We start from the raw sequence: 19,081 nt of genomic DNA on the forward strand, positions 1-19,081 counted from the left end.
TCCTTTTCACATGTTCATTCTCCAAACCAGGTTCCGCTATCTGGGGGCTTTCTTCCATGTCCTCAGTAATTAAATTGTACGTGTAACCTTAATTTCAACATATTATAACCCACTATCAGAACACCTAAAATTCCACCAGGAAGAGAAAGATATTAGGAAGAATACTGAAAGGGAAATGCAGCAGGGAGGCCCATGCCATTCCTTCCCTGATGCCCAGTTAGTGTGGACTACCAGCTGCCTTTCCAAAGACCAGCCTTGTAGAAACTCCAGAGGGAAAGAAACATCAAGATATGGGACCTGGGAGAGGATGATGCGAACCAGGGCTGTGCATGACCGACGTGTGGTGCTGTGACGGATGGCAGAGGCTATAGGTCTGGCTGTGGGAGGATGAAATGGGAAATGAACTGTTGTAATTCTGTCTGCTTCTCCCCTAAACCCAGTGCCTTGGGGGCAATAGATGCCTGCTCCAGGCCCATCTATGACAGAGAGTACAGGAATCGTCGGGATAAATGGGTCTGGCAGAAATGTGCAGTGAAGAACCAAGGAGGGTAGAAAGACCATCTCCACAGTCCCACCCTGCCTTCCCAATGCCCATCTCCGGGGACTGCACAGCCCGGCCAAGACTCCTGCCTTCCAGAAAGCTCCACGGACCAAGCTGGCTCCAGCAATTAGTCCCTGGGCTCTACCCCAGGATGGAGTTCTGAGCAGGGAGGAAGAGATACAAAGACTCAGCTTCCTGAGAGGGGGGTTGCTGGGGTACTGGCGGCCTGGAAAGGGAGCAGTAACACCTCCCCTCAGTGGGTGACGGGGACCACTGCAGCCCCACATCGCCCAGGCCACACAGTGAGACATGTGCAGACAGATGCTTTTACTGGGGACTCTCAGGGTTGGGATGGCAGGAGCCCTGGGCTCCGCTGGTGGCCAGGATCTGCTGTACCCAGGGGATGAGTGCAGTAACATGGGCGTACACAGCAGGTGTTGATATGGAACAAGTGCCACTGCCCCAGGACACGATGCCCACCAGGGTCCAGGCTCCATCCTTCTGGCAGACCAGGGGGCCACCAGAGTCACCCTGCAGGAGGAGATAGGACTTGTGTTCAAGCCTGAAAGGGAGTACCAGGGCCCTGGTGTGCCCTGACCTGGCAAGTCCAGGGGGTGCAGACAAAGCACAGGTGGGGGCCCAGTGGTTGTGCACAAGAGACTCAGATCTGCTCAGATGGCAGCCCCGGCTCTGCCACCCACTCCTGGAGGGCCTGGGGCAGGTGGCTTATCCTCTCAGCCTCCCCATCATCTGTAAAATAGGCTGAAGCGTCCAGCTCGTGGGGTTGGTGTGAGATTAAATACGCCTGGGAAGCCCCACACCACACCTGGCCAGAGCCGGCCCCCACCAGGGGCATCGGATAGGGCTGGTCCAGCCCTTCACTGGGGCACTAGGCAGGGCATGAAGTTAGACAGGTCATGGCAGAGAGGAGTGGGCCTCCTGGCCTGGCCAGGGGAGGCGCGGTCAGTGAGGGCGGGCAGGGTGGTGGACCCAGGCCATACCATGCAGGAGGAGACGCCGCTGGCGCCCGCACAGATCATCACGTCGGTGATCTTGCTGCCCCAGTACTTCCTGCAGTCGGCGTTGGACACGATGGGCAGGGTCGCCTGCTGCAGCTTGTCGGGGGTCTTGAGAGCTGGAAGGACAGAGGGCGTGCGGTCAGGGCCCCTCATCCCACCAGCCCACCCCTGGGGAGAAGAGACCAGGGGCCGCCTGAGCCCTGCCCTCCCCCTGCACGGTCCTAGTCTTCCTCCATCGTGATGATTGTGGACACCGAGCTTCGAACCTTCCCTGACACCTTCAAAGAGTCCGGGACGCGGCTCCTCTGCGATTCCACACCAGGCAGCGGGGACTGTGCTTCCAGCAGTTGTTGCAGCAAGTCCCGCCTCGGAGCCCCGTGCACTCTGGGCCCTGCCGGCCACTGTGTGTGGTCGGAGGGGGCCGTCCTTCCCCCCCAGGGAAGGGGATGGACGTCCTTCTGACCGGGGACACTGGAGGGGACCCCCGAGGGAGCACCTCCCTCCTGCTGCCCTTTCCCGGCTGCTTCTGTCCTGTTACGGGACCAGCCGGTGGGCCATGGCCGGGTCAGAAGAACTCAGGACACCGAGGAAGAACCTGCGGGGGGCGGGGGGGGGCACCTGGGCGCTCAGGCCCGAATCCGACCAGGTCACTGGACTCCGGGCCCAGACTTCAGGGGTGCTGGACGCACCGCCCTCAGTCTGGAGGGAAATCGGGGCTGTCCCTCTCCTTGCAGGTGAGAGGTGGGGAGACTTGCTGGTACTTACATGTTTCTTCAGAAACTGTTTACGTATATATTATTAACCTTCATTTTTATTCATGTCTGGTAGGCTTTTAATTAAGAGCATTTTAAATAAAGAAATGGAAAGATTGATGACTGTATAGGAATTTAGACCAAAACATTTTAAAAAGAGCCACACGTGTCCCACCTGGAGACTCCCGCGGCTCAGGCAGCCCCTACCCCGGACACGCCTCGTGGATGGAAAGGCCACAGCCCGCTCACCATTGTACTTGGTCTTGCCCCAGCCCGTGGTGGCACACAGCGTCCCGGCGGGGAAGTCGTCGTTGGCGCTGGGCAGGCACACAGCGGACACGGTCTCGGAGAAGCGCGCGGGCGCGGCCAGCTTCAGCAGGGCGATGTCGTTTCGGACAGTGAGCATGCTGAACTTGGTGTTCTTGAAAACCTGCGGGTGGGGCCCAGAAAGACGAGGTAAGGCCCTGTGTTAAGTCGGGGATCTGCAGGTTTGAAGGAGACCGGCTCCTTTCCTGGCGATCCATTCAGCGGAAACAGACCCACTGGAGCCCAGAATGAGAATCCTGAGACTGGCCTCATCAGCCCTTGGCTCCTGTCTCTCAAGCGGCCGAAGGGTCTTTGTCCCCCTGCTCCTGCCTGCAGCCCCGTGACTGATCCCGGGCCGGCCCAGCGGGGCCTGGGCGTACCTTGGCAATCTTCAGGACCTGGATGTTCTCGGCGTCTGAGCCCTGGTCAAACTCCCCGGCCACCACCAGGTCAGAGGTTCTGGGGGAATCACATGGGGGTTGAGGACTGAGAATGTGCCCTACTCCCCTCCCCCACCCCAGACTGGAGCCCAAAGCAGAACCCTGAGCCCGAGCCCTCACTTGACCCCAGTCCTCACTGATGAGGGAGCCCCCGCAGAAGTGGAAGCCAGTGCTGTCCTAGAGGAAGATCGGAGGGTCAGCCCCGCCCGGACACCAGCAAAACCAATCTGGGCAGCAGCTCCCAGCTGGGCTGATACCCCAGTGCATCCTCCCACTCATGTGCAGAATTCCCCCCTCACCTTCAGGGACACCTGCCAGGGCCAGGAGCTGGGGACAGCATCCTCCCCGTTGACAATCCTGGACAGGCCACTCAGCACAGGGTCGATGGCAGGGACCCCGCAGCCTGAGGAGGGCGAGGGGACGGGGAAGGTTTGAGACCCCGGAGCCAGTCTGCAGAAATCCTGGTTTGTAGCTCAGCTGCCCAGGCTGACTCAGGACCCTCTGCCACACTCCCCCCTCCTCCAAAAAACTTCCCCTGGTGCCTTCCACCCGTGGGCTCAAGGATCCCCACATACAGCCTGCTGACCCCAGTGGCCCATCCAGGGATGCAGAGGAACAGGGCTGCTCCCACCCAGGGCCACCCCGCCTGAAAGAGCAGAAAACAGGCTGAGAAATCGGACTGTCCTGCCTAGACTCCTAGGCCCACCCTTCCTTGCTGTGAAGCCTCAGACCAGTCACTGAATCCCTGATGCTCATTTTCCTCAGTAAACTGGGGAGCAAACAATCTCACCTCACAAGTCAAAGCTCACCCATTAGATTGGTGGGGCCTGGGGGGTGGAATTAAAATCTGATAACCCCAGCCCCTGGGGAACCCAGAATTCTGACAGGCGACGGGAGTATGTTTTACACTGAATTCACTAGTCCCAGAGATTTCAGGATCTCTTCATTGTATAAAGTTTTAGTCAATTATTTAATAAAACGGGACTTTGATTCCATGCTGTAAAAGGACACATTGAGGAAACTGAAAACAAAGGACCTGAATTGTCACAAAACAATGAGAAAAGTCAGGTGTACTTAATGTGTCCCTGACGCATTTGCTGTGTCAGGACCAGGTGAGTTCTCGGCACCTGTATACAGGTTTTACAATTTGGCGACAGTAAGGAAAGTTGGGCAGGTACAGCCCTTACGAACAGCCAGGCCACCCGGGGGTCATGTAGGCCTTGCTGCATGCCCAGACCGGCATCCTGCCCGTGGGGACAGGGGGATGCACCAGCCACTCACTGTTTTGTTATCACCAAAACATATGTCATCAACATAATCCATTTTTTTGTAATAGCAAGAAGATTAGAATATCAGCTGTGATGTATTCACACAGCTGAGTGTTTTACAGAGATTAAAGTGAACGAGCTGGGTCATCATATTAACCGGGATAAATCTAAAACCACCCGGGTGGGAAAAGGCATGTTATAAGCCTGATGTAGTGGATAATACAGTTCATGTAAGTTTTTACAAATGTTATACTGTGTTTATGGATTTATGAATGTGTAGTAAATTTGTAAAATCCCACACAGAAATGATACACAGTGAGCTCAGAATAGGGATCACCTTCCGAGGAGGAGAGGGGACTTCAGCTGAATCTGTTTTACGTTTTAAAAAGAAACACCTGGGCCTCCCTGGTGGCGCAAGTGGTTGAGAGTCCGCCTGCCGATGCAGGGGATACGGGTTCGTGCCCCGGTCTGGGAGGATCCCATATGCCGCGGAGCGGCTGGGCCCGTGAGCCATGGCCGCTGAGCCTGCGCGTCCGGAGCCTGCGCATCCGGAGCCTGTGCTCCGCAACGGGGGAGGCCACAACAGTGAGAGGCCCGCATACCGCAAAAAAAAAAATAAATAAAAAATAAAAAGAAACACCTGAAGCAAATCTGGAAAAAGATAACATTTGCTAAATCCCAATGGAAGGTACATGGATGTCATATTATTTTTTGTATTTTTCACTATTTCATCTTTTTTTAATAGAAAATGAAACGCTTAGCAAGTGCCCAGGACAGTAAATAAAAACCCCAGGTGGAGGCCGTGGGAGGGCTCTTGCTACCACACCCTTCTCTGCCCACAGCTCCCCAACTTGAGCCACTTCTGGGGCCTCAGATCTCAGTGCGGCCCAGACTGGCCTTTTCCACCCTTCCAGTGCAGGGTGTGAGGGCTCAGAAAGCTCCAGAAGGACCCCTCTCCTCCCTGCAGGCTCCATTGCCTGTCAGGGTGTGAGGCCCAAGGGAGCAGGGAAGGGGGCTCAGATCTCCCTCTTGGCCAGGCCCCCAGGTTGCTCCAGACAGAGCCCCTCCAGCCTCTGATGGGGCCTCTCTGCGGTGCCATTAGGGGCTCAGGGAACTACTCCTCAGCCCCCTCCCAGATCTGGCTGGCACCCCTAGCCCCAGCGCTCACCGAAGGCGGCCCCCACGAGGGCGAAGCAGGAGAGGAGCCAGAGAAAGGCCATGCTGCTACAGTCAGGGAGATATGGGGCACCTGCCCCAGTGGCTCCTTTTACACCCCCTGGGACCCCACAGGCCCAGCCCAGCCAGAGATGCCTGAGAGCCACCCTCCTGTTATCCAGGAACCTTGGGCGATAAGCAGGACGGCGGGGGGGAACCGAGCCCCCCTCGAAGCCTGTATTGGCTCTCAGCCGGGGACATCCAGCCCCTGGGAAAAGGGCAGCTGCCCTGGCACAGTGTCACCCAGGAACCTTAGGCAACCCCACCGTGGGGTCCAAAGAATCCCAGGTGGTCATCACTGGGGGCCTCGTGTTATCAGAGAAGAGGGTTTTCAGTGTGAGACTCGGGTTGGGACTTACCTGGCGGCCCAGTGGTTAGGACTCCGTGCTTCCACTGCAGGGGGCACGGGTTCGATCCCTGGTCGGGGAGCTAAGATCCCACACGCTGTGATCCTACATGCCTCGCGGCGCGGCAAATAAATAAATAATTAATTAAATAATCTTTTTTAAAGTGTAGTATCATACAGAAATGCTGTGTCATCCAGAGGGTCCCCTTGAAACCAGCCCAGCCAAGCAGCTTCAGAGCCTGCATGAGGACACATGTAGGCATGAAGGAATCACCCCCATCGGTGGCTGTGGGCGGGTCACAGGCTAGCAAACATGCTGACTGGCTGTCCCTTATCTGCCGCTGAGCTCAACCGAATTCTCTTCTCCTGTGATAATTCTCAACTTAAGGAACTGGTCATTGCATAACGCTTGAGTTTCATATAAAATGGGGCTTTGATTTCACACCATCAAATGACACATGGAGAAAACAGAAAAACGATTTTAACTGTCACAGAACAATGAGAAGAGGACAGATGTAGGTAATACACCGGTGATGCGTTTGTCGTAAGTGGAGGCCAGGAGACTTCTCAGCGCCATGGGCACAAGTTCCTTCTCTCCCCTGGGACAGCGCCTGATCTGGACACTGGAGCACCCACAGGAACAGAGCACAGGGCACCCCTGCCCTCATGGGTCCAAGACCCCAGTGAGAGACACAGACATGAAACAAACAAGAAAAGAACACGGTGAGTCTGAGAAACCTGGAGAGGGTCCAGAAAGCTGCTGCTCTGGACAATCCAGCCTGGGCCTCACCGCTGAGCCAGTCTGAGAAGGAAAATGTGCTGACTGGGTGAACTGCATCTACTTCCAAGGCCTCCAGGGCTACAGGGCCATGGTCATCTAGGGAGAAGTGGGTCAGAGCAAGCGGGACAATGTCACAGATCTTGATTTGGACTTGATTAGTTTTGAAGTTTTGTCTCTGAGTTGTAACTTTAGTTTTGAGTTGTAAATTTAATTTTGTTTTAGAGTCGTGTGTTCTCTGCAGGGGGATGTTCAAACTACTTAACCACTGTTGAGCAGAAGCTCTGACCTGGGAAAACAGTGGCTTGGGCAGGGACTGGCCCGCGGAGGCCCTGAACGCTGTTCTCTGGGGGACGGCGGAGACAGCCAAATTTCAGGGGGCAAACAGACTGGGGCCAGCAGCTGCTTGGTAACTGGGTCTGAAGCTTTTTGATATTTTAACAGACTGGGTTCAGGCCAGGGATGTCAGCCCTGGCTTTGAGCATAAGGAATCCATATTGAATTCCAGGCCAAGGTAATTTATGTAAATATTAACATTTGCTGTTGTGTTTTGTTTTTCCTTCACTCATTTCAAGCAGGTAGAAAAGACATTTGTATTTTCCTTGCCTCGGGGACTTTTCCAGAGCAGAAAACAGAAGCAGCCCGAGGTCACTGGCCCTTGAGGTCTGTTGGGAAAGTAAACTCTTGGCGGGGTAGAATACAGGAGGGATATGGCCTTGGAGGGTATATCACAGGGGAGGGAGCGTTTCCCTGGCCCACAGAGATTTGTGCACATTTGCTGGTGTGTTTTTTACTTTGAACGATCCCTTTTTGCCCCACCCATCCCCTCGTTCAAACCAGACCATGAGGTGAGTACTCCCTGGGAGCAGGGTGACCGTCCTGTCACAAGGAGGGACAGCCTTTGCCACTCACCTAAAGCCATCTCCCCTTTCTCGTCCTTGTGGAGGGTTCCCCTGGAGGGTCAACCCACCCCAGCTCTGGGGGCGGTGGGGGGAGAGCTCTGATGAACATAATCCCGTGGAGGCAAAGAGGTGAGGAGAAACCCAGCCCTTCTCCTCCTGCACTTTGGCTGAGTCCTGAGAGGATGTGGTGCTTGGCACCTTGGCCACCATCTTGAGACCAGAGAAGAAAGACCCTGACCAGGACCACACCATAGCCCAGTGCTGAGCAAAAGCCTACAACTGCACACCTCCAGATCCCTGCTGTGTGAGGAAAGCAAACCACTGTTGCTTAGCCACTGTTAGCCACCTGTTCTATTACTAGCAGCATCTTAAGTGATACAGAATAGCTGTAAGAATGGTTGTGGATGTCTTCCATTTTCCCCTTCAGATCCACTCTCCATCCTTCTCCACCTTGCTGGCCTACAGCAAGACTGACCCTCAGGGACAAGACTGCAGAACAGCTTCCAGGCTCTCAGGCTTCCTGTTGGGGTCAGAGCCGGAGACGGGGGAGGAGAGAGAAGTCGGGTATTTATTCTCTGGGTTCCCTCCCTGGGAGGCTGCTGTGGGCTGGCTGTCTCCCTCTGCAGAGGCCATGGACGGCTCGGCTCCTTTCAGGTGGCCCTGTCTGCACAGCCACCCTTTCTGGGTTCCACAACTGCTCCCGCTGTGTCCCTTCAGCTCTAGGTGTGTCCCCATTGTTGCTAGAACTCTGTGCACCTCACTATCCTTTGTTGGTTCCCTAAACCCTGCCCACACCTTTGTAAAAATTCCCTTTTTTCAAACTTTCCTCAAATAACCCAGTTTGAACGTGCCACCTTTTCTCAGGCACGACCATGACTGATACAGTAACCGTGGCCCCGGGACCACTGAACACGGGATTCTGGGATTGGTTAGCTCACACACTGGAGTGGTCCATGGACAACTTTGCCAGGGAGGATGAGACCTGGTGGCCCATGGCACGCAGTGGCATCACAATTACTCAGATTAACACGGGAGGCGGCAGAGGCTGAAGTGCAGGTGGAAACAGGCCCTGGCGGTCATGTGGCTGGGGTACTCAGTTCCTACAGCAACAGGGGTGATCATAGATATTGAGGAGTCACACAGATGGCCAATGAGCACATAAAAAAGTGATCAAAATCACCAGTCTTTAGGGAAATGCAAATCAAAACTACAGCGAGGTATCAATTCACACTCATTAGGATGGCTAATATAAACAACAACAACAAAAAACAGAAATTAGTAAGAACTGGAGTGGAGATATTGGAACCCTTGTGCACTATTGATGAGAATGTAAAATGGTACAGCCACTGTGGAAAACAATATGGTAATTCCTCAACAAATTAAAAATAGATTTACCATATGATCCCACAATCCCACTTCCGGGTATATACTCAAAAGAATTAAAAGCAGGGTCTCAAAATGATATCTGTACCCCCATGTTCATAGCAACACTATTTACAGTGGCTAAAACATGGAAGCAACCCAAGTGTCCATTGATGGATGAATGAATAAACAAAATGGGGTATATATATATATATATATATATAAATATATAAACACACACACACACACACAATGGAATATTATTCAGACCCAAAAAGGAAGAAAATTCTGACATATGCTACATCATGGATGAACCTGGAGGACATTATGCCAAGTGAAATAAGCTAATCACAAAAAATCAAATACTGTATGATCCCACTTACATCAGGTACTTAGAATAGCCAAATTCAGTGCTAGTTGCCTGGGGCTGGGGGGAGACATTTCTCCAAAGAAGACATCCAGATGGCCAATAGGTATATGAAAAGATGCACAACATCGATAATTATTAGAGAAATGCAAATCAAAACTACAATGAGGTACCACCTCACACTGGTCAGAATGGCCATCATTAAAAAGTCTACAAATAACAAATGCTGGAGAGGGTGTAGAGAAAAGGGAACCCTCCTACACTGTTGGTGAGAATGTAAATTGGTGCAGCCACTATGAAAAACAGTATGGAGGTTCCTCAGAAAACTAAAAATAGAATTTCCATATGATCCAGCAATCCAACTCCTGGGCATATATCCAGACAAAACTATAATTCAAAATGATATATGCACCTCTATGTTTATAGCAGCACTATTCACAATAGCCAAGACATGGAAACAACCTAAATGTCCACTGACAGATGAATGGATAAAGAAGATGTGGTACGTATATACAATGGAATATTACTCAGCCATAAAAAAGAACAAAATAATGCCATTTGCAGCAACATGGATGCAGCTAGAGATTATCATACTAAGTGAAATAAGTCAGAAAGAGAAAGACAAATAACTACCATATGCTATCACTTATACATGGAATCTAAAATATGCCACAAATGAACCTATCTACAAAAGAGAAGCAGACTCACAGACATAGAGAACAGACTTGTGGTTGCCAAGGGGGAGGGGGAGGGGATGGGGGAGGGATGGACTGGGAGTTTGGGGTTAGTAAATGCAAACTATTACATATAGAATGGATAAACAACAAGGTCCTACTGTACAACACAGGGAACTATATTCAATATTCTGGGATAAACCATAATGGAAAGAATATGAAAAAAGAATGTATAGGGATTTCCCTGGTGGCACAGTGGTTAAGAATCCGCCTGCCAGTGCAGGGGACATGGGTTCAAGCCCTGGTCCGGGAAGATCCCACATGCCGCGGATCAACTAAGCCCGTGTGCCACAACTACTGAGCCTGCGCTCTAGAGCCCGCAAGCCACAGCTACTGAGCCCGCGTGCCACAACTACTGAAGCCCGCGCGCCTAGAGCCCATGCTCCGCAACAAGAGAAGCCACCACAATGAGAAGCCTGTGCACTGCAACGAAGAGCAGCCACAGCTCGCCACAACTAGAGAAAGCCCATGCGCAGCAACGAAGACCCAGCGCGGCCATAAATAAATAAATAAATAAATAATTTTTTTAAAAAGAATGTACATATGTGTATAACTGAGTCGCTTTGCTGTACAGCAAAATTAACACAACATTGTAAATCAAGTCTACTTCACTTAAAAAATTAAATAAATATTACAAAAAGATATTTGTACACCCATATTTATAGCAGTATTATTTACAGTAGCTAAAACGAGGAAGCAACCCAAGTATCCATTGGCCAATGAATGAATAAACCAAATGTGGTATATATATAAACAATGGAGTATTATTCAGACCCAAAAAGAGAAAATTCTGACATATGCTACATCATGGATGAACCTGGAGGACATTATGCCAAGTGAGATAAGCTAATCACAAAAAGATAAATACTGTATGGTCCCACTTATACCAGTTACTGAGGATAGTCAAGTCAATGCTAGTTGCCTGGGGCTGGGGGTAGGAGAGTTATAGATTAACGGATATAGAGTTTCAGTTTTACAAGATGAGAAGAGTTCTGGGGGGAGAGGCAATATAGGGGTAGAGGATTAAGAGGTACAAACTATTATGTATAAAACAAGTTCCATGGGGGACTTCCCTGGTGGCCCAGTGGTTAAGACTCCTCGCTCCCACTGCAGGGGGCACAGGTTCAATCCTCGGTCAGGGGAACTAAGACCCTCCCCCCATGCCATGGCAGGGAGGTTGGGGGAAGAAAACACAAAAAAGCTACAAGGACACACTGTACAACATGAGAAATACAACCAATATTTTACAATAACTATAAATGGAGTATAACCTTTAAAAATTGTGAATCACTATATTGTACACCTGTAACATACAATATTGCACATCAACTGCACTTCAATTAGAAAAGAGTTCTGGAGATGGATGGCGGTGATGGTTGCACAACAATATGAATGCACTTAGTACATTCCGAGCTGTCCACTTAAAAATGATTAAGATGGTAAATTTTATATTATATGTATTTTAGCACAATTTTGAAAATTGAAAAAAAAACAGTGAGATATCCCTTCACACCTTTTTTTTTTTCCAGTACGCGAGCCTCTCACTGTTGTGGCCTCTCCCGTTGCGGAGCACAGGCTCCAGACACGCAGGCTCAGCGGCCATGGCCCACGGGCCCAGCCACTCCGCGGCATGTGGGTTCTTCCCGGACCGGGGCACAAACCCGTGTCCCCTGCAACGGCAGGCGGACTCTCAACCACTGCGCCACCAGGGAATCCCCCACACCTCTAATTTTTTAAATAGAAAATAAGTTTTGGCAAGGCTGTGCAGAAATTGGAATCCTCATACATTACTGGTGGGAATGGAAAAGTGATGCTACAAGTGATGCTGCCTGACTCCCAGGCTATAGCAAGCTCTGAATGAACAGCCTCTACTCGTTCTCATTTGGGTGGTCTTCACTGATTTCCACAAAGGCCAAGCTCCTGTTGGCGGCCTCCCCCTTGCATATCGCCCTCCCCAGGGGCCAGGTAACCACTCTTGCGTTTCCAGGCCCACTGACCCTAGCCCTAAGCTGACCTGCACCTCCTATGGTTTCCCTAAGCCCTGGCCACACCTTTAGAAACAGTCTCTTTGTTAGACTCTCCAGTGAGACTCCTGGCAGAATAAAGGATCGAAATTCAAATTTCATTCTCTAATAGAAAAATAAAGAAATCTACATTTCTTGCCTGCCTATGTTTAGGGCTGAGAATCACTTCATTACAAGGAGCAAAAAGGGAGTGGGGTGGGGGAGGGGTAACAGCCCAAATGTCCTAGCCAGAGAATGGGTGCATAAAGTGTGGTGTGCTTATGAAGTGAAACACCACTCAGCAATAAGAAGGAACACACTGCTGATACAGGCAGGAACACAAGTGAATCACAAAACCATCTGGTGGAGTGAAAGAATCCAGACACAAAGACAGCATGCTGTATGGTGGGGGTGATGATATTTTATATCGTGGTTGTGGAGTTTGTTACACTATGGTATGTATATGTCAAAATTTATCCGTCTCAGGCTTCCCTCGTGGCGCAGTGGTTGAGAGTCTGCCTGCCGATGCAGGGGACAGGGGTTCGTGCCCCGGTCCGGGAAGATCTCACATGCCGCGGAGTGGCTGGGCCCATGAGCCATGGCCGCTGAGCCTGCGCTGAACCTGCACGTCCGGAGCCTGTGCCACAGGAGAGGCCACAACAGTGAGAGGACCGCGTACTGCAAAAAAAATATATATATATATATTTATCCATCTCTTCACTTAAGATCTGTGCATTTCACCATGTGTAAATTATACTTCAATATATCTTATTTTTAGTGAAACAGAGGGTTGGGATTTGACCCCCTCAGTGGCACGACTTCAAGAGGAGTAGCTCCTTCATCTAAGAAAACTGACTTCTGAGTTCCTGCCTCGAAGAAGATGGCACAGTCTCAGAGATGCGGGTCCTGGAGGGACGCATGCGCACTGCCCCGCCGCCCAGTCAGGACCTGGAACCCTGACACAACACTGCCCCCAAGGCCAAATCCCAGGAGGTGGCTGGGCAGGGATTGGATTAGGGCCCCCTGCCCCCAGCAAAGCTCTTTCCCCAAACCCAGGCTGCCTGGGAGAGAGCAGACCCCATGAGGGTCCCCGTGCATTGGGTCTTCTCCTGAGTGACTTTCTTTGATTTACACCTGTTCGTGGGCTGATTTCAGCACTGCCCATTAAACACACTAGACGCCACATACCTGCAACGAGGTAACAGGTGCAGAGTGAAGGTTTTCTGACGTGGCAGACAACCCGCGAACAAGGCGGTACCTTCTCCCTGGGAGTTTGCATGAGCAGAGACGGCTGGGCTCCAGGAGTCTAGCGATGAGGCAAGGTTCCAAACCCGAGGATGGGAGAGAAAAGTATCAGCGACAAAGTGAACCCAGGAAAATGCTCCTTACTGTAAACTTGATTGGCTAAACAACTTCTGGGTCCAGAGATCCATCGACTCATCCATGGCCTCTGACTGATGCCTGCTTTGCCGCTGGCCAGCCATAGCCAAGGCTGAACTGCTGCATACAAGGCGGAGCTCACGGCCAGGGCCGGGGCCGGAAGGGCGGTGGGACTTCTAAAGGGAGGGAACAGAGCGGGAAAAGGCCCAGAGGCAGGAAGTTCAGGGCCCGGCGTTTTGGAGAATGGGGGGCACCTAACACTCTGAGCTTACGCGTTCTTCCTCGGGGTCGGGGGAATCTGCGGAGTGCGCAGTCTCTCGGGTCGATACGCCAGGCGAGGGGGCGGGGCGGGTGGAGGTCCGCGCGCACGGCCTCAGTCAGCTTTGGCCCCGCCCCCAGCAGGAGTCGAGCACCTGCGGGGGCCGCCTTCCCCGCCCCCACCCGCAGCTGCGCGAGTTCCCAGGTCTCTGGCAACCATGAGCAGGGGGCGCTGGACGGGCAGGACCCGGACCAGCTGTCGGCTCCCAAGGCCACAGCCAAGGGTGGGTTCGAGCCGCCGCGTGCCCTCCCTCACCGGCCACGCCCCTCCCCCACTCAGGCCCGGCGGCTGCCACCTCGCATCTTGGCAGCCACTCGGGACAGCCCTGTACCTTCACCAGGGCCCTCCTCTGTCGGCCCCTTGGCCTCTCCGCCCTGCCGCGTGTCCTCTCGGCTCTTGGTGCCACCCAGGCTCCCTCCACCAGGCCTTTGCCCTCCCTGTTCCCTCTCCCTGCACACCGTCTGCACCCAGATAGCTTTGCAAACTCTTAGGTCTCAACTTAATGCCCCTTCGGAGTGAGGCCCTCCTGCCTCGGTATTAATAATAATAATAATAATAATAATAATAATAATAATAATAATAATAATAATAACTCCTTAGCTGGTAGTAATGTATATTTTACTTTTTTTTTTAAACTCTTTTCCATAAACTCCCCACCCCTTTCCCACCTAAGCTTGTAAGTCAGGAATTTGTGTTTCTTTCTTTTGTTTGTTCTGTTCCAGCAGGGGCCTGGTAAGCGCTGGTTGATGGGATGGATGGAATTGCACAAGTGGTGGGTTTCATACAGATGGGGCCACACTCTGCATCCTGTTTCGTGCCCTGCTTTCCCACCTAATGCACTGTGGCCATCCCTCCCTGTCATTGGCAGTCTTCTAGAACGCACAAAGGGACCCCACAGGCAAATCAAGGAGGAGAAGTACCAGGTCTGACCAGCGTGGACTGTGCTAGGCCTGGTCCCAGCACACTCAGTATGGACTGTGCCCTTTCATAAAGCGGGACCCTTGCTCTAAGGATCCCCATTTTACATATTTAGAAATGGGATCAGAGAGGGTAACTTGCCCAAGGCCCCACAGCTGTTTTGTGCTGAAACCTGTGACCCACCACACTACAATCATCAATGCAATGGAAATTAAAAATAGCCATAAGATATCGTTTTACCTATGTGTCTTGGGGTACTTGCCCTGTGCCTGGCAGTCTCACCTTCACATTTCTCCCTCCCCAGTTTCCCAGTTGCTGGGAAAGGGCCCTGCTGCCCACCTGAAACAGGCCTCCTTGCCCCCTGCTTTCCTGCCTGGTGTAGCCTCCAGAAGCTCTTGCTGGGATGATAGCAGAGGCCCCCTGGCTGGCCCTGGGCCCAGTCCTGCGCCTGAACACCATGTACTCAATTCCAAGGGCAGGATGCCTGGGTGGAGCGGCCTGGCTCCATGTGAACGGGCAGCGGGGCGGCTTGCCCTCTGAACCAGCCCACGTGACTGCCACTGATATTGAACTGAGCCATTGAGCCTTCTTGGCCATCCTAAGACTAGGGGAGCATCCTCAGCCCACTGGTCACCTGTGCCCTCACCATGCTTTGGTCCCTGCCCCTCCCCCTACTTGACCATACTGCCCATGGGGTTTTGAACAACTGCAGACGAACTAAATTACTTGTCCAAGGTCCTCCAGACCATGAGAGAATCGGCTGGGGCTCAAATCCGGCCCAGGCCTGGCTGCTGCCCGCAGGGCCCCTCTAGAGGTAGGGCCTGGAGGAGGAAACCTGAATGTCCCCTTCCCCTTAGCTGTGGGTAGGGAGCCACCTTGTTTGGCCCCAACTTTGCCCTAGATCCTGGCCCCAGCTGCTGCCATCCCAGGCCCTGATGCCAGCCCTGCTCTGGCATATCCTGCCCACTGGGACACATGCCCAGGAAAGGGATTATCACCTCAAGGTCTTCAGATAACAGCCTGGTGCACAGGGATATAATGGGGAGCCCTCCAGGCATGCGGCCTACACCTCCCTGACTGCGGAACCATGACCTTCCTCTGGCTCCTCTCCTGCTGCGCCCTCCTGGGCACGGCCTTTGGTGAGCACCAGGGCAGGCAGAGGCCGGGAAGGCTGTCTACCCTTCCACCAACTGCTGGAAGGGGTGCTGGCCCCACCAACCCCAAGGCCAGCAAGGAGCAGTGGGGTCCCTGCTCCCAGTTCAGTTGTGCGTGGTGGTGTGAGCCTGAGCGAGTCTTTCTCCCTCTCTGAGCCTCACCAGCTCCATCTCTACAATGAGAATGCTGGGAGGACTGGACCAGACCAGCCAGTGTGAGGCCCCCGCAGTGGAGGTGGACCTTCCTGGGGCCTCGCATCGTGTGCAAGAAGGGGCAGCAATTCCAGAGGGACAGAAAGCTCTGTGAATAGTTGGTGGCTCCCAAGCAGGCTCAGATGATGAGCAAGTGTGGCTTGGCCCCCGTCAGCCCTTTCATGCCCTTGAACCAGCCCTTTTAAACTTTTAAACTTTTGTTCACTGTGTGCCAGGAACTGAGCGAGTTCCTGCTTTGCCCGCTTTGTCTGCTAAAGCAAAGCATCTTTCATCCTTATTATACCAACTCTGTGAAGTTAGCAACTGTAAGATCCCCATTTTGCTGGTGGGAAAACTGAGACTCAGAGTGGTTAAGGTAGGCAGTGATAGGGCCTCCCAGCCCAGGCTTTGGCCCTGCCACCACCTCAAGCTCAGCCTGTTGGGCTTGTCTGGGCTGGAGCACATGTCAGCCTGAATTGTCCCCGGAGTATTCCTGGGGCGGTGAGTCCTGGGTGGGACCTTGGCCTCCGCCCCTCACTCCATACTTCCACCCTCAGGCTGCGGGGTCCCTGCCATCAACCCTGTGCTGAGCGGCCTGTCCAGGATCGTCAATGGGGAGGACGCTGTCCCCGGCTCCTGGCCCTGGCAGGTGTCCCTGCAGGTGAGGGGGAATTCTGCACACGAGTAGGGGGATGCACTGGGGTATTAGCCCAGCTGGGGGCTGCTGCCCAGACTGGTTTTGCTGGTGTCTGGGTGGGGCTGACCCTCCCCATCTTCCTCCAGGACAGCACTGGCTTCCACTTCTGCGGGGGCTCCCTCATCGGCAAGGACTGGGTGGCCACCGCCGCCCACTGCAGTGTCAGGTGAGAGCCCGGGGTCCCCAAGAAACCCCTTGGGGTGGTTTCCTCCAGCACTGAGGACTTGCCCTTAAACGCCTTCATTTCCCAGTTTCTTATTTGGAAATGTGTAGCAAACCCAGGTCTTTCCAGTGTCCTAGGGGTTCCTGGGAAAACACATGGCGGGCTGTAGGCCCAGTTGAGATTCTGAGCTTCCATCTCTGATTGACACCACAGCCGTGTGTGCAGACACACAAAGACACGCATGTGCATTACGCCTGCACACGCGTGCACTCACACACATAAGCACCCTGCACCCCAAATGCCCCCCTCACATCAGGAACCACTCCTTTCTCTGGCCCTCTCCAGAACCTCCCATCTGGTTGTGGCTGGGGAGTTTGACCAGGGCTCAGACGCCGAGAACATCCAGGTGTTGAAGATTGCCAAGGTATGGCAGCCCCCGGGGTCCAGGTGTGACCCCAGGCAGGGTGGACCCTCGGGAGTGTGCAGCCCAGGCTAATCCCCAGGGCCCCAGCTCCTCCCGGTCACCCCAATACCCCATCATGATGGGACGAAGCAGAAAGCAGGGTGTGCAAGGCTCCATGAGGGGAAGGTCTGCACCTTGGGCCTGGGCCTCGGGCTCCTGGGGCCATGGAAGGAGCTGCCGAGTTGAACAGGCCATTGTCCACGGAGGAGCACTGAGGCCGTGAGGGGTAGCCTGGCGCCAGGTTCTGCCCCGGTCGGCTTCTTCCCAGACCCCAAAGGCAGCTGTCTGGCCCTGCCCCACAGGTTTTCAAGAACCCCAGGTACAACCCGTTCACCAGCAGCAACGACATCACCCTGCTGAAGCTGGCCACGCCTGCGCGCTTCTCCAAGACTGTGTCCGCCGTGTGCCTGCCCGGCGCTAGGGATTACTTCCCCCCCGGGATGCTGTGCGTCACAACCGGCTGGGGCCTGACCAAACACACCAGTGAGTGACGAGAGACCACTGGCTGGCCAGGTGGGAGGTGGGGGCAGCAGTCACTAACCACCCACCCTGCCCTTCCAGATGCCGACACCCCCGACAGGCTGCAGCAGGCACCTCTGCCCCTCCTGTCCAACACCGAATGCAAGAAATACTGGGGCAACAAGATCACCAAGAGCATGATCTGCGCCGGCGCCAGCGGCGTGTCCTCCTGCATGGTATGGCCTCCCAGGCTCCCTTCCTTCCCTCCCAGCCTGGGGTGGGTTCAGGCCAAAGCCCAGGCCAGGGCTCGGGCAAAGAGAGAGGAAATGGAAGTAGCAGGCAGACCTCTTTCTAGGGCCTGCCACTCTCTCCCTGTGCATTCCTGCCTGAGTAGTTGGGAAGACAGGGCTCCTGGAGGGTCATCAGTGACCTCAGCAGAGAGGTGCCAGAGCAAGGGGCTCTGGTCTCAGAGCCACCATACTGCAAGATTCCACTAATATCAAAGTCTGAGTAATGGCACCTCCTGGAATTGTGCAGTGCACAGCCTGGGCAGCAGAGCATGGTGGTCCAGCGCTCCAGAAGGGGTCTGGCAGCTCTTCCTCCCTCACAGTAGCCCCACGGCCAGCACCACCCATGCTTTCCTCCTATCAATGAAACCTGCTCTGTTGAGCCTCTGTTCTAGGACCCCACCCCAGGGGGTGGCCCAGACTTCCAGGGGCACAAACCACAGGAGCTGCTGTGGTTTCTTTCATAATCCTTGTCATATGCATGTTCTGAGCTTCTACTGGCTATCAGGCCTGGGACTGGGCTCTGGGAACAACGTTCAGGGGCCTCTGGGCCAGGCCACCTGGGCTGCCAGATCCAAGCCCCCTCCTCCCTGTCCTGCAGGGCGACTCTGGTGGCCCCCTGGTCTGCCAGAAGGATGGAGTCTGGAACCTGGTGGGCATCGTGTCCTGGGGCAGCGGCACCTGCTCCGTCTCCAGCCCCGGCGTGTATGCCCGCGTCACTGCACTCATCCCCTGGGTGCAGCAGACCCTGGCAGCCAACTGATGACCAGGCTTCACCCTGGCCTCCCTGCTGACCTTGCTTCCACAAAGCCTCAATAAACCAGTGGAAGACATGCTGATGGTGTCTGTGACCTGTTTTGGGGCTTCTGAGAGTTCACTCTGCTCCTGGATTTGGACCTTCACTGAACCAGGTGTCCGGGGGTGTCCAGGAGGGCCCCTCCTTAGTCCACCTCCCAAGAGTGGCCAGGAAGGGCGCAGGCAGATAAAGGGGGACCGTGGCCCCCACCTCTCACCTC

The 19,081-nt window shown here is 53.8% G+C and overlaps 1 protein-coding gene and 1 pseudogene across 1 annotated transcript; one reads left to right on the forward strand and one right to left on the reverse strand.

The window, feature by feature from the left end:
* Nucleotides 1-881: 881 nt before the first annotated feature.
* LOC132480127 (chymotrypsinogen B-like) lies at nt 882-5,546 on the reverse strand (annotated as a pseudogene).
* Nucleotides 5,547-15,737: 10,191 nt separating this feature from the next.
* Nucleotides 15,738-18,828, forward strand: LOC132480366 (chymotrypsinogen 2). Its single transcript, XM_060084533.1, has 7 exons — nt 15,738-15,789; nt 16,554-16,657; nt 16,780-16,859; nt 17,202-17,280; nt 17,622-17,802; nt 17,881-18,014; nt 18,667-18,828. The coding sequence occupies exons 1-7, from the start codon at nt 15,738-15,740 to the stop codon at nt 18,826-18,828; spliced, it is 792 nt and encodes a 263-aa protein (XP_059940516.1).
* The last annotated feature ends 253 nt before the right edge of the window (nt 18,829-19,081 follow it).

The sequence above is a fragment of the Mesoplodon densirostris genome, chromosome 19 (genome assembly GCF_025265405.1).
Source record: "Mesoplodon densirostris isolate mMesDen1 chromosome 19, mMesDen1 primary haplotype, whole genome shotgun sequence".
NCBI classification, from domain to species: Eukaryota; Metazoa; Chordata; class Mammalia; order Artiodactyla; family Ziphiidae; genus Mesoplodon; species Mesoplodon densirostris.

What these genes read in the sequence shown, in the direction of transcription:
- LOC132480366 (XM_060084533.1), top strand. Translation starts at nt 15,738, where the DNA reads ATGACCTTCCTCTGGCTCCTCTCCTGCTGCGCCCTCCTGGGCACGGCC. An exon ending in AGGTGTTGAAGATTGCCAAG is followed by an intron (nt 17,281 to 17,621) that starts GTATGGCAGCCC and finishes CCTGCCCCACAG; the next exon opens with GTTTTCAAGAACCCCAGGTA. An exon ending in GGGCCTGACCAAACACACCA is followed by an intron (nt 17,803 to 17,880) that starts GTGAGTGACGAG and finishes CTGCCCTTCCAG; the next exon opens with ATGCCGACACCCCCGACAGG.